Raw genomic sequence first — 23,315 nt, 5'->3', positions numbered from 1 at the left:
TAAAATTTACCAAAAAGAAAATAGAGGAGTGGGACGGACATGGACACGTGTATGAAGACTACGGTAGGTAAGTTCACATAAGGGTCTATGAGCTCATGCATCGTACGATTCGTATTCAATCATTGGCACAAACGACATCGATTCGTTCAATTAAAAGTGGTATGTTTCTTATTCAAGATCCAATTATTTTGAAAATTAATAAAATCTCTATATATAAATTTTAAATTATTAATTATTTCAGACCAATTAGCGATGCGTATCCTAGAAAAACGTTATATATAGAAAGTATTTTGGGAAATCTCGTAAATAAGGGTAGTTCATGTGCCCCTTCCAAAATTCTTTTTAGAAATTTAAGCACGTGGTAATCTAACTAAAAAGGGCAATTATGTAACTTCAACAGCTGAACTAAACCGCAAAGAACAGAGAGAGATAGCGAGGGAGAGAGAACCGGTTCAGCTCCATTGCCGATCTGGAAGCAGGAGAGAGAGAGAGAGAGAGAAGGAGAAGCCCCAGAAGATACGAACAAGTAAGTACATGTCGTATGGTCAATTATTTGATGATGTAATTATCGTCGTATGATTTAATATTCCTAAGTATTGTTTAAATTTTCCGTAATTAGCTTCTTAATTCTGATAAATAATAATTAGCTTTGTATTAACACAGCCCGCATAAGTTTTGAACTCACTGGCTGCTTCTGTAATGCTCAAATTTGGGTTGAATTTTGCTGCTTTTGATATATGAATTCTGGGTTTTGCTTCTGAAATTAGGGTTTTATGTTCTACAGAAAGTTCTTGCTTGGAAGTTTGAATCTTTACAGTTTCAGTGCAACTTTAAGCCTTTATGGGTGAAAGATCGTGTCTTTTTGTTTGGTAGAAGGCGAAACCTCGGTAGAGCCGAAACCCGGGATTAATTTTGTTGTTGGGGTTTGGAAGTTGAGGATTTCGGAGGTTGATTAGGGTTTTGGGGTTTTTGATGGAATAGTTTTGGTGTGTTGAAGGTTGTGATTTTTTGATAACCGCAACGATGAATAATAATAATGATCAGTCCAAGAATGTGGGCGTGCCACCTCACTTTGGCAATTCTGGGCCGGTGCCGCAACCTATGGCCATGAATCACCAGCCTAATCTTCTCACTCAATCGCAGCCTCCGACACAGGGGGGAGCTCATTTTCCGGGACACTTCCAGTTGTCTGAGCCGCAAGCGCAGGCACTTGCACAGGCGCAGTATGTGAATGCTCACGCACAAGGCCAAACTCAAGCTGCCCATGCCCAATTTGTTCAGTTGCAAGCTCAAGCTAAGTCACGTGCCCAGTTGCATAATGCGAATACTAGTAATGCTGGTGCTTCATCACCCTCTTTGGCAACGCCTAGCACAGGAACTGCTAAGCGGGCGAACCAGAGGCCGCCTTCTAGACCTCCAGGTTCATCTAGTGCCAACACGGGTTCACCATTTAAAACCATGGAGCTCACCCCAGCTGCTCGTAGAAAGAAGCGAAAGCTACCTGATAAACAAATACCGGACAAAGTGGCTGCACTTCTGCCAGAGTCCGGTCTTTATACTCAGTTGCTTGAATTTGAAGCTCGTGTTGATGCTGGTTTGGCAAGGAAGAAGATGGACATCCAGGAGTCCCTCAAATGTCCTCCCCGTGTTCAAAAAACACTTAGAGTATATGTATTCAACACCTTTGCGAATCAGACACAAACAAGTCCTGAGAAGACAAATGCGGAACCCCCTTCATGGTCACTTAAGATAATTGGGAGGTTACTGGAAGACGGGCGGGATCCTGTGGTTGCTGGATTGACACCGAAATCAAGGGCAAAATTTTCATCCCTGTTCAAGAAAGTTACCATATACTTGGACCAAACCCTCTATCCAGATAACCAAGTGATTTTATGGGAAAGTTCCCGTTCACCCTCTCTTCATGACGGCTTTGAGGTGAAAAGAAAAGGGGATAAGGAGTTTACTGCAATACTAAGACTAGAAATGAATTATGTACCTGAGAAATTCAAACTTTCACCGGCCCTCCATGAAGTTCTGGGAATTGAGGTAGAGACCCGACCCAGAATTATAGCTGCTATTTGGCACTATGTCAAGGCCAGGAAGTTGCAGAACCCAAATGACCCTACGTTCTTTGTGTGTGATCCACCACTTCAGAAGATTTTTGGGGAAGAGAAGATGAAGTTTTCAATGGTTTCACAAAAGATATCACAGCATTTAACGCCACCACAGCCTATACATATAGAGCATAAGATAAAACTTTCAGGAAATTGTCCAGCTGGAACTACTTGCTATGATATACTGGTTGATGTACCCATGATATTAGAGAAGGAGATGTCTGCGTTCTTGGGAAGCACCGAGAGGAGCAAAGAGATTGATGCTTGTGATGAATTGATATGTGCATCCATAAAAAAAATCCATGAACATCGACGGCGGCGAGCTTTCTTTCTTGGGTTCAGTCAATCTCCTGCAGAGTTTATTAATACTTTGATTGCTTCCCAGAGCAAGGATCTAAAGCTTGTTGCTGGAGACGCTAGTCGTAATGTGGAAAAGGAGCGCCGCTCGGATTTCTATAATCAACCCTGGTAAGCTTCTTCTCGGCTTAGCCTTCCCTTCTATTTTTTCACGTATGGTATGATAATATTGCTCAAAATAATTTCATGTCACTGTTAATAGCTGGCCAACGAACTACAGTTTGATTAGATTAAGGATAAAACAGAAAACTATTTTAGCATTGACGTCCTTGATAACTCTTATCTATACAGAACCCCGAGGTTCACATCACTTTTGTGTTGATGATAAGATCCTTGCTCGGTGACCGTAGAATACTAGTAATTTCCAGTTTGCAGTAGAAGTTTATCCGTATTATTTGATGAACTTCCACAGTTTCTTGGTCCAATTAAAGATTTTAGGTGCCAAAATATTCTTGAGAAAATATCCAGACTTTGGTTTTCTGTTGGTTCTCTGCCACATTTCCTTACGGTATAAAACATACCAATTTTTAAGGCCTTATGATGTTAACTTCCGTACATTTCGCAAATCAAATATAGCAGAACTTCATCGTTTCTCACGAAAATGCGTGAATTCCACGGAATCTCAAATATTGCAGTATTTACGGCGCTTTCATGTTCTATGAATAGACAATGCTAGTTGCTCAGGGGATTATATATAGACTTGGGACTTTGCCATATTGTTCTCCCAATTAATTTCCAATTTGGTGTTCCTTTTTTTTCAGGGTTGAGGATGCTGTTATTCGTTACCTGAACCGAAAGTCAGCCGGAAGTGATGCTCCCGGAAGCACTTGAAATAAGGAATTGCCGAAGTCTCGATAAGTGGCAGTCGTGTATTACAAAGATATCTAGATCCTGTTGTTTTGATATCATCTTTTTTTCGTTTCTTCAATCCAATTCTTTCCTTTTTGGTTAAGAGAGTATTGGACATTGTAGACAGGAAGCCTATGTTGAGTAGCTCCTTGGTAGATTTTTTTTTTTCTCGTAGTTTTATTGAATTCATGATGCGATACGATACCTTCTCGCTGGATCCTCTTTGCGAGGATCTCAGGGTGCAAATTGACTAATTATGAGAGTTGGGAGGGAAAATTGGCCAAATTAAAGTTGAGGGGGGAAATTGACTAATTATGAGAGTTGAGGGGGGAAATTGGCCAAAATTAAAGTTAAGGGGGGAAATTGGCCAATAGTCACAAGTTCAGGGGGAATTGATGAATACCTCTAAAAATAAACATAAACAATACTTGACAAAAAATGACCGTACGATGTACGATAAATAGACACGATTTACGGATTTTCAAGATCCTCACCAAAAGGATCCGGAGAGGATCATGTTGGATACCATTAGGAAGAAAAGAAAAATAAATATAGGGAAAATTTGAAATAGGTCCAATTTTATAGGTTTGAAATAAGTTCATTTTTTAGTGACTTTTGACTTTTGAAATAGATCTAATTTTTAGTTACTTTGGACCTATATCAAAAGATCCCAAAAATATATAACTTTCATTTAATCAGAAACAAGTTGAAACTTTTTTTATTTAAAATTCAAGTGCTGACATGGAATGGGTGTGCGGAGATTGGCTGAGGAGTATTTGGCATGTGTCTTTTAAGAAACGCTTTGATGATCCAGAAGAAAGTTTACGTTTTTTAGCCAAATCCACTCATGAGCATTTTTATGTTAGATGTTTCCATAAAGCCCGAATATGATTATACTTTTTGGGGGTTGTGAACAAGTACTGTCTGAACTTGTAAGTACGTGCGTTAATATCACTTGAATTTTTATTTTTTATTAAAATATGTCATGCATCCCTAACGTGGAATTATATTTTTGTCAATTCACTTCTTAGGGATGGTTGGAATTTATTTGTACAAAGGCAAGCGTTTTTTAGCAGCGTTTGAGACAGAACATGAAGAGAAAGGGAGAAGTTGATTTTGGGTTTGACTTTGGCATGGGTTGTTGAAGAGTTGAAGTGAAAATTATACAAAATTCTAGTATTTCATTTACACTGAACTTTCAATATTTTTTTGGGTAAATTACATAGTAGCCCCTCAGGTTTGAGCTCTATTGCAATCTCATACAATATCTTTAAAACATTTCACTTTCATACCTCAAGTACTATTTTATTTCAATTTCATACAACCGTTAGATTTTCTATCCATGGATCTGTTAAATGCTGACGTGGCTACCACATATATGACATGTGGCTGCCAAATGTCTGCCACGTGGCAAATAAAATAATTTTTTAATTTTTTTTAAAAAAAAAACATATCTGCCATTTTTTTTCTCTCTCTTTCTTATTCTTCTGGGTTCGGACCTTTTTTTTTTTTTTTTTTTTTTTCTTCTTCTTCTTCTTCTTCTTCTTCTTCTTCTGGGTTCGGTCCCTTTCTTCTTTTTTTTTTTTTTTTCTCTTTCTTCTTCTTATTCTCTCTCTTTCTTCTTCTTCTTCTGGGTTCAGACCTTTTTTTTTTTTTTTTTCTTCTTCTTCTTCTTCTTCTTCTTCTTCTCCCTCCTCCTCCTCTTTCTTCTTCTCTTCTTCTTCTTCCTCCTTCTTCTTCTGGGTTCGGTCCTTTTCTTTTTTTCTTTTTTTTTTTTCTCTTTCTTCTTCTTCTCTTTCTCTTTCTTCTTCTGTTTATACCATATTTAGGGCCTCGTATTTAGATCTCGTACAAATACTCAGGGGACTTAAATGTAATTATGGGATAAAGGAAGGGGCAGATATGTAATAAGTGAGGAGTCCTTATTCTATAAAAGGACCCCTCACCCTCACAATTAGGGGGGCCTCACTCTCACTCTCGGAGGCCAATTCCTAGGTCTGAGATCCCCTCTCTCACCCTCAGAAACTCTCAGAAGTTCTCACCCTCTCCCTCTCTATTCCCTCAAATAAATACATAATCAGTGTGGACGTAGCCCAACCCTTGGGGTGAACCACGATAAAATCCTTGTGTTCCTTGTGTTCTTTGTGTTCTTCGTGTTCTTGAGCGTTTGTGCAGATTCACGGTCGGATTTACGTTGTTCCAAGACCGTCCCGGTTTTGTGCATCAACATTTGGCGCCGTCTGTGGGAAACGACACAAAAAGCTATGTCGGTTCTCTTTCATTTTTTCATCTCACCACCGTGAGACCTCACCACACTCCACCTTGAATCTGCAGAATCTGCAAAAACCCAACAACCCAAAGCTTTCCCAGAAAACCCACGGAGCCACCAGATCCCTCACTCCCACTCCAATCATGTCTCTTCAATTTTAAGCAGAACCCATTTCAGATTTCAAAAAACCCATTATAAAGAAACAGAAATCATGTCATGGAAATAATATACACCTTCCTGTCCAATCGCCATGTCAAGGCCCAATGCGTCAATTGCCTGAAGTCCATATCTACCTTCAGGGACCACTATCCTTGCTTTTGGATCCATAGACTCAGTTTTACCCGTTGAAGGATCGAACCAACCACCCACCTGTCTCTCCTCTCTCCCGACGATTCAAAACAGTACACTTCTCCTCTCTCAGCTACCCCTAGGGTTTCTCTTTCCAATGGCGTCGGTGCAGAGCTACCTCTCTGCGTTTTTCTTCCATAAACTTGTGCTATTCGACTTCGTCTTCTTCGCCGTCGTCGGCCTTCCCTTCCACCGCCACCACTGCACCTGTTTCCGTCGGTAGATCACCGCAGTGTCGCCGGAAATGCTACGGAGACGGGAGAATTCGCTTCCAGCGGTCCGTATGCCGAGCGATGGTTCAGCAGGACGTTCCCAGAGCTACTGCTGACTATGCTAAGGAAATGGAGAGACTTTCCGCTAAAGAATCGCTTCTTCTCGCCACTTTTCTTTTTCTGGAGGCCTTTTGACGCAGATACTTGACTTTGAGCAGCGGAAGAGGCAGCTAGGGTACGATGAGACAAGCGGTTTCTGGAGAGTCAAGACCGTTACCTCAACCGAGTCGACCCGGTCTGAGGTTGAGTACATTTGCAGGTGGCTCATCGTTGCCATCGGCGAAAATGCCGAGTGTGTCGTGCCAGAAATCAACGGCTTGTCGGAGTTTGGAGCTGAAGATATGCACGCGTGTGAGTACAAGTCTGGTGAAAATTTCAGGGAAAAGAAAGTACTTGTTGGGTGTGGAAACTCCGGCATGGAAGTCTCTCTTGACCTCTGCAACATCAGAGCCTTGTCTTCTTTGAAAGACTTGAAGTCCAAAAAGTCTCTCTCTTTCAAGCTTCACGGCGGCGGCGGCACTGCTGGCGTTCCTAAAGAGTTCAGATGCCTTATTTCCGGAGAGCTCATGGCCGACCCTGTTGTCTTAGCCACAGGAAAGGATGAAAATGGTTGCATTACTATGGATGAACTGGCGACAGTGATTCGGTCTCTGGATTAGAATCCAATGGAGGAAGAGCTTCAGGACATGATAAGCGAAGTTGACGTTGATGGAAATGGGACCATTGAGTTCGCAGAGTTCTCGAGCTTAATGGCAAACAAAATGGGAGACAATAGAGAAGGTTTTGGCTCCTGACAAAGTTTACCCTCTTGTGCTGCTCACCCATGCTGTAAACCTACAACTGTCGGCCATGGGAACCAGCCACCCACGGTTTCATGCAAGTGGAATTACAACCAACAAAGCGAAAATCAAAGCAATGGGAAAGCAGAGAAAAGCAGAAAAACAATGGGGAACAAAGCAGAAAAGAGAAAGCAAAAAACAAAAGCAGAAAGCAAAAGAGAAAAGAAAAAGATTTTTCTATTATTATGATTTCTTACCAGGTGAAGATACAGAGAGAGGGCAGCAGAAAAACACTGCAAAAGCAAGGAATAAACACCCCACCCGAATGATGTAATTTATTTTTATTATCTTTCGGAGACATCTGTATAAACTCCATCAGAGGGTAATATATATAAACCCCATCAGAGGGTAATATATATAAACCCCATCAGAGGGTCAAAAAAAAAGAAAAAAAGAAAAAAAAGAGGAAAAGCCCAAAACAAATGGGCTGGCATGTTGTGGAGGACGAAGGCCCATAAGCCCAAAATAGCACCAACCAGGTGACCAAAAGTATGCCCAGTACTCCCAAAAATTATTCGGCAACTTGCCTCTATTATCACCAACCAAGTGATCAAAAATACACCCAGTACTTCAAAATTATACATGAGCACTACTCATGTCATTCGTACATAGACATTCATGAGCATCACTCATATCAATCATACATAAACATTCATGAGCATCACTCATGTTAACATTCATGAGCATCACTCATGTTAACATCCATGAGCATCACTCATGTCAATCAAACATTCATGAGCATCATTCATGTCAATTAAACATTCATGAGCATCACTCATGTCAAACAGCTTCAAAAGATTCATTTACAGAGCTCTAGCTTCAAAGCTTCACTTGCAAAGCTTCACCTACAAAGCTTCACCTACAAAGCTTCAGTGCAGGGTATACAAATACCGCCTCCGAACAACCGCCACTTCGGCCCATACATGGATTCAATTTGAAGTCTCCAGCCAACAGACTCTATTGACCGAAGACTTGGGGGACTACATTATGTACCATATATTGGGCCTCAACTGGGCCTCATGAAAAATACTTGGGGGACTCTAGCCCATTATTTATGTATTAAGGAGCGAGCCCTTATTCTATAAAAGGGACTCCCTCACCTTCATTAGAGAGCATCGCCGCCTACTGAGCAACTGTCTCACTGCGAGCATCAACTCTAACCCATCACTTATGTATTGAGGAGAGAGCCCTTATTCTATAAAAGGGACTCCCTCACCTTCAAACGCCACAAGCCGAGCCAACCAAGGCAACACAAGCTACAAGCAGAACGGCCTCGCAACATGTGCTACTTCTAGTTGAGCATCATTTCAGATTGGGCACCGCCTCATATCAAGCATTAGTTCTAGACGACATCTAGTTACTTCGGCCCACACATGGACTGAATTTCAAGTCTCCAGCCAAAAGACTCTCTTGACTGAAGACTTGGGGGACTACTGTTTATACCATATTTAGGGCCTCGTATTTAGATCTCGTACAAATACTCAGGGGACTTAAATGTAATTATGGGATAAAGGAAGGGGCAGATATGTAATAAGTGAGGAGTCCTTATTCTATAAAAGGACACCTCACCCTCACAATTAGGGGGGCCTCACTCTCACTCTCGGAGGCCAATTCCTAGGCCTGAGATCCCCTCTCTCACCCTCAGAAACTCTCAGAAGCTCTCACCCTCTCCCTCTCTATTCCCTCAAATAAATACATAATCAGTGTGGACGTAGCCCAACCCTTGGGGTGAACCACGATAAAATCCTTGTGTTCCTTGTGTTCTTTGTGTTCTTCGTGTTCTTGAGCGTTTGTGCAGATTCACGGTCGGATTTACGTTGTTCCAAGACCGTCCCGGTTTTGTGCATCAACATCTTCTTCTTCTTCTCTTTCTTCTTCTTCTTCTTCTGGGTTCGGACCTTTTTTTTTTTTTTTTTTTTTTTTTTTCTTCTTCTTCTTCTTCTTCTCCCTCCTCATCCTCTTTCTTCTTCTCTTCTTCTTCTTCCTCCTTTTTCTGGGTTCGGTCCCTTTTTTTTTTTTTTTTCTTCTTCTTCTTCTTCTTCCTCCTCCTCCTCCTCCTCTTTCTTCTTCTTCCTCCTTCTTCTGGGTTCGGACCCCTTTCTTTTTTCTTTTTTTTTTCTTCTTCTTCTTCTTCTTTCTCCTCCCTCCTCTTTCTTCTTCTTCTTCTCTTTCTCTTTCTTCTTCTTCTGGGTTGGACCTTTTTTTTTTCTTCCAATTTCAGGTTTTTAAAAAATAAAAAAAAATTTATTTTATTTGCCACGTGGCAGACATTTGGCAGCCACGTGTCATATATGTGGCAGCCACGTCAGCATTTAACAGATCCATGAATGGAAAATCTAACGGTTGTATGAAATTGAAATAAAATAGTACTTGAGGTATGAAAGTGAAATGTTTTAAAGATGTTGTATGAGATTGCAATAAAGCTCAAACCTGAGGGGCTACTATGTAATTTACCCTATTTTTTTTGTAGGTTTCAAACTCTTATGAAGGGAATTGCCAAACTAAGTGTATCTAAGCCCTAACTTTGCCGCCATATTGACTCAACAATTTTATTTTGGAGCCAATTTGATTCTAACCAGTCCCATAAAGTTAATTGTAGAAAATATCTCCAAAACGTCACATGTTTTAATGGAAAAATAGATGGAAAGTAACGCAGGTGGTACATTCTAACAGTTAAGAGAGTCAAGGTGGTAAAAATAAAAAATAAAAAGTCCAGGTAGTATTATTGCACATGCTTACAAGTTTAGATAGTACTTACATAAGAGACCCATATTTTATTGAGTATTCTTTCTACTATAGATGAACATCCCAACTCATTAGTCATCACAAACATGTCATGCACATTTCAAACCAAGGTTGAGTGGTAGCTTTTTGTTATTTTTTGGTACAAGAATGGAGGCAACTACTAATTATTCACCCTCCACTCCAACAAAAACGAAAGAATTTACTGTTCATGCACACGATCGATAAGAATAAAGTGGCACGTACACAACTTTGTATTGTTTATGAGTGTGAAATCTACTAGAATTTGCATCAATCACTTACGTATATGTACATATAGCACATGAAGTTTAAACCAATTAACGACTGTTAACCACTCAACCTCAAAAGCAATGGATTTAAAAAGAATTCAGAAATATGGATGTGGATATATATATATATATATATATATATATATATATCCGCGTGGCACCGCTTGTTCATTGGTATTGTCTAGGCATGTGATGACTTTTGTTAATCTATATAGGGTAATGTTATTCACACATTAATTTTTATTTCTCATACACCTTAGTTAATTTTTGTATATTGATTTTCTTCAAATCATATGATCCGACGGTCAAAAATTGAAAAAGGTGTGCATATATATATATATATGGCAATAATGTTGCAACTCTGCGTAAGATTCCACATAGGCTTGAAGTCATCTGCTTGCTAAAAATTAATAAATATGGATTTTGGAACTTGAAAAAAACTTAGGGTATGTAGTTTGCACGTCAACTTTTGCCAATTTCTCAGGTAAAAACTTATTGTATTGTAGCTATAAATATCACATTTCATGTCCTGACCTGAGCTCTCCTGCTTTTGGAAAAGACTTACCATCTTTAGATGCAATCTAGTCTTCTATACTATACTAACATGGAACCCTAGTTTTGGTCCTTTGAAGTCACATTTCACATGTGTATTCCTTTTACTGTATAGAGTGCAAGATATTTCGAAGTGCGAATAACAACTTCTTATCATATGTATTATATGTAGCAAATCAAATTGATGTACATTTGTATGGGACTTCAGCCAACCTGATCGATTTGAGCGCTGGTGGACTTGAGTTGAATTTATTTGAATCTGTTTTTCTTTTATAAATATTATTATTAAAAGGTAAGGGGAAGGGTTCAAAATTACCAATGAAATTAATTTATTTGAATCGGCTTAGTCGAGTTTAACTTGAATGTTGAGTTTGAATAAAATAAGTAAGGCCGCCGATTATGAGATTTTACCAAAATCCAAATGATAAGCCGATTAAATCGATCTACTAAGTGTAACACGATTGAGATGTTTTATGTGAATCGAACCAAATGAACTTGATTTCTCAGTTCAAACTAAAAAGGTGAATACTTGTTATCCATAAGAATGCCTAGTTAAGCGACTTCACCCATAATTATAACTGTCTTATTTCTAAAGACATTTTTGCATTTCAACAAATTTAACATAGCTACACTAGAGAAAGTCTCAAACCGAGAGAGAGTCTCTCACAAGGAGAGAAAAGTCTAACCACTCGTCCCTTTCACTTGGTTTTCAAACACACAATTTCATTATGACTGGTTTGATAGTCCTCCATCCTTCATTGTCAATCTCCTCTTTGGGGATCTTTTGTAATGTCATTTTTGGTTGATTTTGGACTGTCTAACTTGTAAAACTCTATCACTGGGTTTTGAAGGCTTTCGTCTTTCCCTTTATGAAATATCTATCAATGCATTCAAAAAAAAAAAAGCTTTCTCCAAGCATTTTCCTAGGAAAATTTCAATCATGTCCGTCGAGAGGCTAACCAGGCAGTTCATAAGTGAGAGGTCTAGTGGTATTTCTCTTCAGGTTTTGAGTTCGATTTTCGTCAAAATCGAATTTGAACTAAATTATTGTTAGCTCATTGTGAGGCTTAGTCTTCCCTCTATATAGGGTAACAACTATTGTATTTCATTTAGAACGAGGATCCTCTTCAGATTCTCTTTGTGAGAATCTTGGAAATCCTCAAATCGTGTCAATTTATCGTACATCCTACGGTCAATTTTTGTCAGGTACTATTCATATTTAATTTTAAATAAAAATGTTTAAAATAAAATATGACCGCACAATGTATGATGAATTGACACGATTTGAGAATCGTAGGATCCTCACAAAGATGATCGGGAGAGAATCCTCATTCTTTCATTTACTACATTTTATCGAATAATATTAAAAAAATAAATCATTGAGACTCCACCCTTTCAAACACAGATGTCACACAGATGTCAGATCGGAATTTTCAATCAAACCCTAAATGGAGGCACAATTTTTTTTCAATTCCAAAATGAAATTAAACATGGCTTTATTTTGTGCAGAAATATTTTAAGAACAACCACGTGGAAAGTATTAAGCACGTTTTCGTTTCCCCAAGAGTAAATGGCGCTTGCAGTCGAATATGATCATATGACAACATCAAATAAAGATTTTCCATGGAAAAATATGTACAGCAAATCATGTGTTTGAATAAGGAACCACAGTTCAAATTCAACTGTATTTGCTCGTGTCATTGTTATTTGTTTGTTTTGAAGAAGAGATCAGCTGGTGACATTATTACAATAATTTACCTTTTAAGGGTTTGAAAAACTTGCAGAGGATTTTTGATCTCCTTTTGATCATCATTAAGCTTTTTTGCCAAAAAAAACTCGCAGAGGCTTTTTTGCCTACTTCTGTCACGACAGTTCACTGTTAAACGACTTGTTAAGCTTCCTGTTTTCATTTGAAGTCGGCAGAGGATAAAGATAATCAACCGACAACCGAAGAATGTTTTCTTTTGCTACAACAACTAACTGATTTTGCATGAGATTAATTACCCTTCTTAATCAACTAATTCTTGGCTTTTTAGGTATTGGATCACATATATAGTGTAGTACGTATACTTCAACATTTTGCATGTATTACTTAATGTGAGAAAGTGATGAATCAGGATAGTTATAAGACATGTGTGTTAATAAACTCAGGGAAAGTAAGAAATAAAAATAAAACGTGCATTTTAATAGGGGATTGGATCATTCTTTCACTTGTAAATAATGTATTTTCATCCTAGAAATTTTATAATCAAAACCTTTCAATGTTTTAATCTTCATTTGAAGATCATTTTTATAAAAAATAATTCTAAATGGAGATTGTTTAGTCATCCAAACGTATTAATAAATCAAGGTTTAGATACCAAGTATATATCAATGATGAACCGTTCACTTATTTTATTCATTTGGATTACGAATGATTTTTATTTTTTTTATTTTTTTGTAAGGATGAGTTTCAAATGAAGATTAAGATATTGAATAGTTCCGATTATGATATTTCTACGGTGAAGATATATAATTTGCAAATGGTGGAATAGGCTCACCCCCGTAGAAAGGAATGCAAGTAGTATTCTCAAAATAATGTCAACACGAAGTAAACATGCATTAAATCTTGATTCATAGTAAGAGTTGGTATTTGAACTAGAAAACTGATGAAAGTGAGGCTGAAGTGAGACGTAATAAATTGAAAAGTTCAATTTTGGTTAAAAACTGGTTTGGGTCTTATTGAACCAATCAGGTTGAATCAGTCCGTACATTAGCACATTTGGTTTTTTCCTTTCTTGCATCTATTCATCTCTCCCCCTCTTCTTCTCTTCCCAACTTTTCCCTGAATTGAATAAAATCAATCAGATCAGGCCAAAAGTGAACCAAACCAATTTATATCATTCAGTTTGATTTTTGTTTTGCAGTGATGTGAACATGAATTACTTACATCAAAGAATTGAATATGATATTAATGAATTGGCCTTTTTCCAAATTTTAATTTAAACTAATTTAAATCGAATCGTGTTGTGCTCAGATTGTTTTCAAACTTAAACCAAATTAAACCGAACTGTTTTTTCCGTAAAATTTTGCACGTGAACTCCTTTACATGTATGAAAATGATTCCCTATCTCATGGCACAAAAATAATGGTGTTCGGACCTAAAATGTGGACAATTTTACTTATTTGGGCCTAAAGTCAAAATAAGGGATATGGAGGATTATTGTGCAAAAGGGCTAGCTTGGAAGATATTTGGCTACATCAAGTGGGACGGTTTGACATTACAATATTGTTTTTCCCTTTTGTTTGGCTGGTGGAGGTGTGCCAAGAGCTTTATTTAATCAAGACAATTGCATGTTTTCCCATTGCAAGTGGATTGGATGGCAACATGCGGGCATTTGGGCAGAGGACATGTGGTGAAAGAAGCTAGCTTGCTTCTTTTAATTATTAATTTATTACACATGGTGGAAACATGTGATGGAAACATGTGGTGGAAATGTGAATTGGCTTCTTTTAATATTATTTCATATGCAAGCTAGTAGTGGAATTCTATCGGGCAAGTTCAATGTTCTCAGCAAAGGGGCTTTCTCAAATCTCTATATAAAGAAGCAGAGGCACAAGGATTATGAACACTCAACTAATCAATCAAGCAACTCTACTCAAATCAGCTCCTCAATCTCCTTGTAGACATTTACCTTTAGCCAAACACTCTTTACTTTCCTTGTTTTTAGCTTTGCTACTCATTGGTAGTATCGATCTCCTTTTTAGTTTTATTTATAACCTTCAAAGCCATTCCCCAAACCACCTGAAATTACCACAAGACTAGATCAACTTGCCCGATCCATTGGAAACAAGCTCAAACCTGGTATTTGGCATCACTTTTTACTTATAATGCTTTATACTTTAAATAATTGTTATAAATAGGCAAAAGTTAGAGAGATAACCTTTCTAAAGACAAGAGCGAAGTAGGTGCAAAATATCACACTATAACTTTAGTAGCTATAACACAAAAATGATGGCAGATAAAGAGAGGGAATGATACTAATATTATTTCTCTTGCTTTCTTTCGCAGTGTGTCTCAATAGCACACAGAATGCTCTATTTATAGAGTCACTTCTGTGAAACCTTACAAATGAGGAATGATTACATTTTGAAAGTTTCAAACAAACATTATTCCCAAGTCTTGTTCTTTTTGAGTGGGCATTCATTCATCCATCAATCCATCAATCCATCAATTTTACAACACTCCCCCTTGGATGCCCACATATTAACATCAGTTGCCTCGTTAAAACCTTGCTTGGAAAAACCCAGTGGGAAAAAACCATAGCGAAGGAAAAAGAGTACAACTTTATATGGATTATTGATATAGTGTCAAGTATACTTATGTTGCCTCGTTAAAACCTTGATAGGAAAAACCCAGTGGGAAAAATCCTAGTCGAAGGAAAAATAGTATAACAAGCATGTATCATGGATGCTCCCCCTGATATTTATCTCCTTCTGATTTCGCATTCTTCAAATTTAGCTGATTGGTAAGTCGACGTAATTCGATACTCTGCACTAACTTCTAAAACGTGCACTTTGGTAGAGACTTGGTGAACAGGTCTGCTAGATTTTCATTGAAACGGATTTGTCTGACTTCAATAACTTTAGCATTCTGAAGCTCATGTGCACTGAAAAACTTTAAAGATATGTGTTTAGTTTTATCGCCCTTAATGAATCATTCCTTTATTTGGGCAACACAGACTGCCTTATTTTCATGGATGACAGTTGGATTGTCTGTCTTCGAAGGTAGACCACATGAATTCCGGATATGATGGATCATTTATCTTAACCAAGAACATTCACGACTTGCTTCATGTAAAGCAAGTATTTCTGAGTGATTTGAAGATGTAGCAACTAATGTTTGCTTTGTTGAGCGACATGAGATTGTTGTATCTCTATTCTTGAACACATATCCAGTTTGTGAGCGGACTTTAAGTGGATTAGATAGGAAACCAGCATCTACATATCCAGCAAGGATCTGGTCATTTGTGGATTTATTTGAATAGAAGAGACCCATGTCTGTTGTCCCACGAAGGTATCGCAAAACATCTTTAACTCATTTCCAATGATGAATTGTTGGAGCAGAGCTATATCTTGCTAACAAGTTAACTGAAAAAGTTATATCCGGTTTAGTACATTGTGCTAAATACAATAAAGCATCTATTGCACTCAGATATGGTATTTCTGGACCAAGGACCATTTCATCATCTTCTTTTGGACGGAATGGATCTTTCTTAATGTCCAAAGAACGAACAACCATTGGCGTGCTGAGTGGATAAGCCTTGTCCATGCCAAATCACTTCAGGATTTTTTCAATGTAAGCTGATTGGTGGACCAAAATTCCATTAGCACAATGCTCGATCTCCAAGCTCAGATAATATTTTGTTTTCCCAAGGTCTTTCATTTCAAATTCGTTTTTCAAATATTCTGTAGTTTTATTGAGCTCTTCAAGAGTTCCAACTAGGTTCATATCATCAACATATACTGCTACTATAGCAAATCCAGAATTGGATTTCTTAATGAACACACAAGTGCAAATGACATTGTTGATATATCCTTCTTTGATCAAATATTCACTGAGACGATTATACCACATTCTTCCAGATTGTTTCAGCCCATACAATGATCGCCTTAATTTGATCGAGAGCATACTTCGTGGTTTGTTAGTTGTTTCAGGCAACTTAAGTCCTTATGGGACCTTCATATAAATGTCAGTATCTAATTCTCCATATAGATACGTAGTGATGACATCCATAAGTCGCATGTCAAACTTTTCTGAAACCACTAAACTTATTAAGTAATGGAACATAATTGCGTCAATTACAGGAGAATATGTCTTCTCATAATCAATTCCAGGTCTTTGTGAAAAGCCTTGTGTAATGAATCGTGCTTTGTATCTTGCAATCTCATTTTTCTCATTGTGTTTTCTTGTGAATACACATTTGTAACCTACGGGATTTACATCAGGCAGAGTTTGAACTACTGGTCCATAAAACACTTCACCTTTTCAAGGAATTTAATTCTGCTTAGATTGCATTTTTCCACTCAGGCCAATCTTGTCTCTGTTAACATTCATCAATAGAGCGGGGCTCAATATCATCACTTAATATGATTTCAGTGGCTACTGTGAACGCGAACATATTATCGATGATTATTTCATTCTGATCCCACAATTCATTTGTACATGCATAATTTATGGAGATTTCTTTGCTCTCATGTACTGCTGTTTCTTCTAGGACATGTGTCTCATCCATGACATTTTCTTTTTCTGAAAGTCTAAAATCATGAATTGTGGATTTGTCATTCATTCTCTCTTCCTGAATGATTTCATTTGGATTCAGCTGTGCCTTTGTCTTTCTTTTTCGAGGGGCTGAATCTTTTGAACCTGGGGGTCTACCACGCTTCAAGCGTGCACCAAATGAATCATTTGCTACTACTTTATTTTGTCCAATAGAGACATCAATTCTTGCAGGTGTATTTGCAGTTGGTATATGTGATTTTGTCACTTTCATTGCATCATTAAATGCATCTGGCATTTGATTAGCAATACTTTAAAGATGAACGATCTTTTTCACTTCATTTTCACATTGAGTGCTACGTGGATCAAAATGAGATAAGGTGGGTACAACCCATGTCAGCTCTTACCGTTCTTCTGGAACGGTCTTTTCTCCCCTTAATGACGGGAAGACTATCTTATCAAAGTGACAATCAGCACATCGAGCTGTAAACATATCACCTATTAGGGGTTCCAAATATCTAATGATATATGGTGAATCAAAACCCACATAAATTCCCAGTCTACGTTGAGGTCCCACTTAATTCGTTGCAGCGGTGCAATAGGCACATAAACAGCATAACCAAAAACTCGTAAATGTGAAATGTTTGGCTGATGCCCAAACACGAGTTGTATTGAGAAGTATTGGTGGTTGGCTATAGGTCTCAATCAAACCAATGATGCAACATGTAAGATGGCATGTCCCCATGTAGAAACTTGTAATTTTGTGTTCATAAGCAGAGTGCAAGCTATTAACTGAAGCCGCTTGATCAATGCTTCTGCTAAACCATTTTGAGTATGGACATAAGGAACAAGGTGTTCAACATCAATGCCCAATGTCATGCAGTAATCATCAAAGGATTGAGATGTAAATTCACCAGCGTTATCTAGTTGGATTGACTTAATGGGGTAATCTGGGAACTGTGCTCGTAACTTAATTATCTGAGCAAGAAGTCTTGCAAAAGCTACATTTCGAGTAGACAAGAGACAAATATGTGACCATCTGGTAGATGCATCAACCAAAACCATAAAATCTCAAAATGGTCCACAAGATGGTTGAATAGGTCCACAAATATCCCCTTGAATTCTTTGCAAAAATGATGAGGATTCAGCATCAACCTTTAGTTGTGATGGTCTAATTACCAACTTCCTTTAAGAACAAGCCTTGTAAGGGTTATCATTTGAGATAACAATGTCTCCACTCAATAATGGATGTCCATTAGAGGTGGTAATGATCCTACGCATCATGGTAGATCCTGGATGACCCAGACAGTCATGCCAAAGCATGTAAACTTTTGAATCAATGAACTTCTAGTTCATGACAGTATGTGATTCAATTGTCCTTATGTATGTATAATACAATCCACTCGACAAACCACGCAACTTCTCCAATATACGCTTCTGGGTATCATTAGAGGTAATGCATAGATACTTCACATTTTCTGTACTTTTTGTTTCAATGTGGTATCCATTTAAATGTATGTCTTTGAAACTCAACAAATTTTGAGTAGATCGATTAGCATATAATGCATTCTGTATGGACAATATTGTTCCATTTGGTAACATAATCTGGGCTTTCCCTGAGCCTTTAATTACATCTGATTGGCCTTATATTGTTGTTACCCTTACTCTTGTAAGCATCAAGCTTGAGAAATACTTTCGATCACAAAGTATTGTATGTGTGGTTGCGTTGTCTGCAAGACAAATATCTCTGCCATTTCTCATGTTCTGAGAATAACCACAGTTTTTATCCTACTTTCTGAGTAAATGGAATCATAGTTAACAAACATTTTATAACAGAAAATTTAAATGCCACTTTTATTTAATTGAAACGCTGGTTTTAAACTACAAGTTCATAATAATAAAATTACATAAACATAAATGATTCAGTCGGACCGATACACTTCATTCCCCCTTTCCATAATGAAGTCTGAGACATCTAGGTGGGTTGTGTTCAACTGTCCTGATAAGTCGCACACTGGATTAAGTATATCCATTGGTCTAGCCTGGTCAAGGAAATTAGTCTCGACACCCTTCTCCTTGAGGGAGGCTTGATATAGATCCACCAGATGTTTTGGGGTACAACAGGTATGCGCCCCATCACCACCACACCTATGGCAGGCTCCATCAGAGTTTCTAGGAGCATTGTTCATACGAGCTTTGCCTTTGTGGCGATTTCCATTTTTAAAGCTCAAGCCTAAATTTTGCCTTGGAACCTGGTTATGAGACTGACCATTATGGTTCTTGCCTTTCCTATTCCACCAACCTAGCTTATGGCTACGTCCTCATTTATGATTATCACCACCAGAAGATGTGGCATTCATTTCAAGGGAAGCAGCATTCACTTATGGGAATTGTGCAGATCCAGTAGGTCGGGACTGATGATTTTTCATCAGTAGCTCATTGTTTTGTTTAGCTACCAAGAACACAGATATCAGCTAATTGTATTCAGTGAAGCATCGCGCTCTATATTGCTGCTGCAGGAGCACATTAGAGGCAAGAAATGTGCTGAAAGTCTTTTCCAGCATATCTTCCTCAGTAATGGTATCCCCATAGAGCTTCATCTGAGAGGTAATTCTAAACAACACATAATTGTACTCAGCCACTTACTTTAAATCCTGGATCCTTAGGTGAGTCAACTCATAGCGAGCTCTTGGAAGAATCACCGTTGTCTGGTGATTGTATCTGTTTCTCAATGCATTCTAGAGAGCTAACAGATTTTCAACCGTTAAGTATTCACTCTTTAGTCCCTTATCAAGATTACGACGAATAAAGATCATGGCTTTCGCCCGATCTTGAGAGGATGAGCTGTTATCTTCCCTAATGGTATCTCCAAGATTCCCTGCTTCCAGATGGATCTTGGTATCCAATACTCAAGTAAGTTAATTTTTCTCAGTAATATCCACGGCAGCAAAATCAAGTTTTGCTAAGTTCGCCATTTTCTTTTCTGAAAGAAAAATGAGATGTGTAAGAACTTGTAATAATATGTATTCATGGGGAAATATAGTGTTAGAACTTCTGGTTCTTACAAATTTTTCATTTTTGATTTTCGTGCCAAAAATGATAAGCACTCGAAACTTCAGGCTCGAGATTTTCATGATTAATGAGAATGGTGATTGTACTGCACTATTCTCATCGAAACAAGCATAGGATGAGCAATTATTCTGCACCACTTAAACAACATGAAAATTTAAATACGCAAAGCAAGGTGGGCAATTATACCGCACCACCTAAAATTGCAATGAAATTAGATTTGCAGTTCAAGATGGGCGATTGTACCGCACCATCTTTGATTACAATAAAATTAACATAGATAAACACTGAGTTAGAAACCAGGAATTACACCAAACAAGAAATCAAAGATATAAGTAACTGTTAAATTTAGAACGAGAAGTAGGCATGGTGCTAGCAGTTCATCGCGAGGATGCATCACGAAGATGAAGCAGAAGAAGAAGAAAAAAAACAAGAAAAACCTTAAAGGAAGTTTTTTTTTTTTTTTCTTTCGGTGAAGGGAGATGTGAACTATTTAAGGTTAGAGAGGCATGCTGATAACATGTTATAAATAGGCAAAAGTTAGAGAGATAACCTTTCTAAGGACAGGAGCGAAGCATGTGCAAAATATCACACTATAACTTTAGTAGCTATAACACAAAAAAGATGGCAGATAAAGACATGGAGGGATACTGATATTATTTCTCTTGCTTTTTTTTCGCAGTGTGTCTCAATAGCACACAGAGTGCTCTATTTATAAAGTCAATTCCGTGAAACCTTACAAATGAGGAATGATTACATTTTGAAAGTTTCAAACAAACACTATTCCCAAGTCTTGTTCCTTTTTAGTGGGCATTCATTCATCCATCAATCCATCAATTTTACAACAATAATTACATTTATGTACAACTTATTTATAGTCATTTAATTTACAAGCAATCTACAATGTCATTCACTTTTCCAGCAACCTTGTCATTTACATATTGTTACGTTTCTCTACATAAGTGAAGTCCTTATCTTTAAGGCAAAGAAGGAACCTTGATTTGAGCCACTCTCACTCAATGGCACAGTCTCTTGGTTAGAAGTCAAACTCAAGCATAATCTCAATCATTCAAATCTCATCTACTAGCAGCATCTAGTAGTGGCACGCTCGCACCCACAAATTTCTTGTTTGAGAAAATTTCCGACATGCCCGCGAGGCCTATAACCAATTTAGGGGGCGAACAAATGGGAAATATGCTTAGCATGTGAACCAAAAGCTCTCAATTTTGTTTGGTGGGAAACTAGCTTAGAAGACGTTCCTTTTTTCGTCCCCATGGAGATATTCCTGTTGTCACCCTTATCTCTCCAATCCAATCAGAGATGCTTTTCCTTCGAAGAAGTGGCCAATCATTGAAGTTATACCATCCAATCATTTTCCCTCAACATGAATACGGCGCCGTGTGATTCCCACAATTAGGACAAGCCCTAAACAAAGTAGGCTCCTCCACAAAGTAGGCCTTTCTGTAAACATCCAAACTAGTTTTAAAACTTGAAGCTTCTACTAAGTGCAACACGATTGAGATGTTTTATTTGAATCGATCCAAATAAACTTGATTTCTTAGTTCGAACTAAAAAGATCGATACTCGTTATTCTAGTTAAGTGACTTTTACCCTGGGTTATAACTATCATATTTCTAAAGACATTTTTGCATTTCAACAAATTTAACATAGCTAGACAAGAAGGGAAGAAAAAAAACACGCACATTCTTGTGCAATGCCTTTTCAAATTGAGAGTTGGCAAATGGAGAGTTTTTGAGGATGAAAAGATGAGACTCAAGAAGGTATTTGCGTAGATGTTGGACTTCAAAATTTTGTTGACATAAAAATTGTTCGTAAATTTGTGAGGTCTCTGCTCAAAGGTGGGTCACATCGTCTAGAGATATTGAATGAGATAAGATCCTTGCCGGATCCTTTGTATGAGGATTCAAGGAATCTTTTAATTCTATTCATTCATTGTACATCGTGCGATCAGTTTTCATCAGATGATGTTTGTGTTCAATTTTAAATAATATATTTTAAAATAATTTGTGACCGCACGATGTACGATGAAATGACATGATTAAAGGATCTCCGAGATCCTTACAAAGAGGATCCGACGAGGATCCTATCTCATATTGAATCCGTTCCTACTCTACTTGCATAAAATGTATGTGCAACAAAATTAATTAGTCTTTTCCAAAAATAATGTAGTTGGTATAACTCGCTATGAATTAATGGAGTTCTACTCCTTTCTGGTTTGCACGCTCATATGGTTTATTCGCTTTTATTATATATTTAATTTCCTTTCAAATTTTATGCTTTTTTAGTTTATTTTATCTTTAATATTAATAAAAATCCACATAAGCATTCATGCCATTTAATGAATAAATAAGAACACCATTTGATGTCATGTAATCTAAAAGCTTAAAAAGAGTGTAAAAATATGTGTATATAAACACACACACATACATATATTAATAATATGTAGAGTTAATTAGCAGCTCTAGTTTTTTGACCTTAATATGTAGGGTAACAGCATTGGTATTTCATTTACAACAATATTATTATCAATAATATCAAAAAAACATTGAGTCTCCACCTTTCAAACATAGATGTGTCAGATTGGAATTTTCAATCAAACCCTATGGTTTTTCAATTTCAAAATGAAATTAAACATGGCTTTATTCTATGCCGAAATATTAGAAAAACCACGTGTAAAGTATTAAGCACGTTTTTTACCAAAAAAAGGATTAAGCACGTTTTTGGTCCCCCCAAGTGGAAATGGCACTTGCAGTTGGATATGACTACATCAAGCAAAGATTTTCCATGGAAAAATATGTACAGCAAATCTTGTGTTTTAAAAAGCAATGACAATTCAAATTCAACTGTATTTGCTTGTGTCGTTGTTTATTTAAAATAAAAAATCAACTGCTGGTTTCGTTACGTTAATCTTTCTTTCGTGTATCAAAAATGCTTATAGAGGCATTTTAGCCTTATCTTGATCATATCGTGTGATTCACCAAAAATAAGGATTAAACTCAGAACATACTGTGTGAAATACGGACCTTATTTAGTTTTTGGAGCTTGCTTGCGGCAAGTGTTTTTGTTGCTTTAAAAAACGACTTGTTAAGCTTCCTGTTTTCATTTGAAGTGGGCACAAGAAAAAGATAATCAACCGACAAACAAAGGATGTTTTCTTTTCCTACAACAACTAATTGATTTTGCTTGAGATTAATTACCCTTCTTAATCACCCTGATTCTTGGCTTTTTAAGTATTGGATCACATATATAGTGCAGTACTTTAAGATTTTGCATGTATTACTATTGTGAGAAAGTCATGAATCAGAATAATTCTAATATATGTGTATTAAAAAAA

The 23,315-nt window shown here is 37.4% G+C and overlaps 2 protein-coding genes across 3 annotated transcripts; both read left to right on the top strand.

Annotated features, from left to right (window-relative positions):
• The first annotated feature begins 381 nt into the window (after positions 1-381).
• LOC126627183 (SWI/SNF complex component SNF12 homolog) lies at positions 382-3,477 on the top strand. 2 transcript variants are annotated; one of them, XM_050296620.1, is made up of 3 exons: positions 382-526; positions 785-2,582; positions 3,233-3,477. In XM_050296620.1, exons 2-3 carry the CDS (start codon positions 1,024-1,026, stop codon positions 3,300-3,302), a joined length of 1,629 nt encoding a protein of 542 aa, XP_050152577.1. In that variant the 5' UTR covers positions 382-526; positions 785-1,023; the 3' UTR covers positions 3,303-3,477. The 2 variants fall into 2 exon arrangements, with proteins under 2 accessions (XP_050152577.1, XP_050152578.1); XM_050296621.1 differs by having other exon boundaries at positions 410-526; positions 768-2,582.
• A 2,704-nt stretch (positions 3,478-6,181) lies between these two features.
• LOC126625576 (probable indole-3-pyruvate monooxygenase YUCCA8) lies at positions 6,182-6,868 on the top strand. Its single transcript, XM_050294633.1, has 2 exons — positions 6,182-6,214; positions 6,350-6,868. Exons 1-2 carry the CDS (start codon positions 6,182-6,184, stop codon positions 6,866-6,868), a joined length of 552 nt encoding a protein of 183 aa, XP_050150590.1.
• Positions 6,869-23,315: the final 16,447 nt, after the last annotated feature.

The sequence above is a fragment of the Malus sylvestris genome, chromosome 6 (assembly GCF_916048215.2).
Source record: "Malus sylvestris chromosome 6, drMalSylv7.2, whole genome shotgun sequence".
NCBI lineage: Eukaryota > Viridiplantae > Streptophyta > Magnoliopsida > Rosales > Rosaceae > Malus > Malus sylvestris.
The sequence above is the reverse complement of the archived record's forward strand: the minus strand, read 5'-3'. Positions and strand labels throughout refer to the sequence as shown.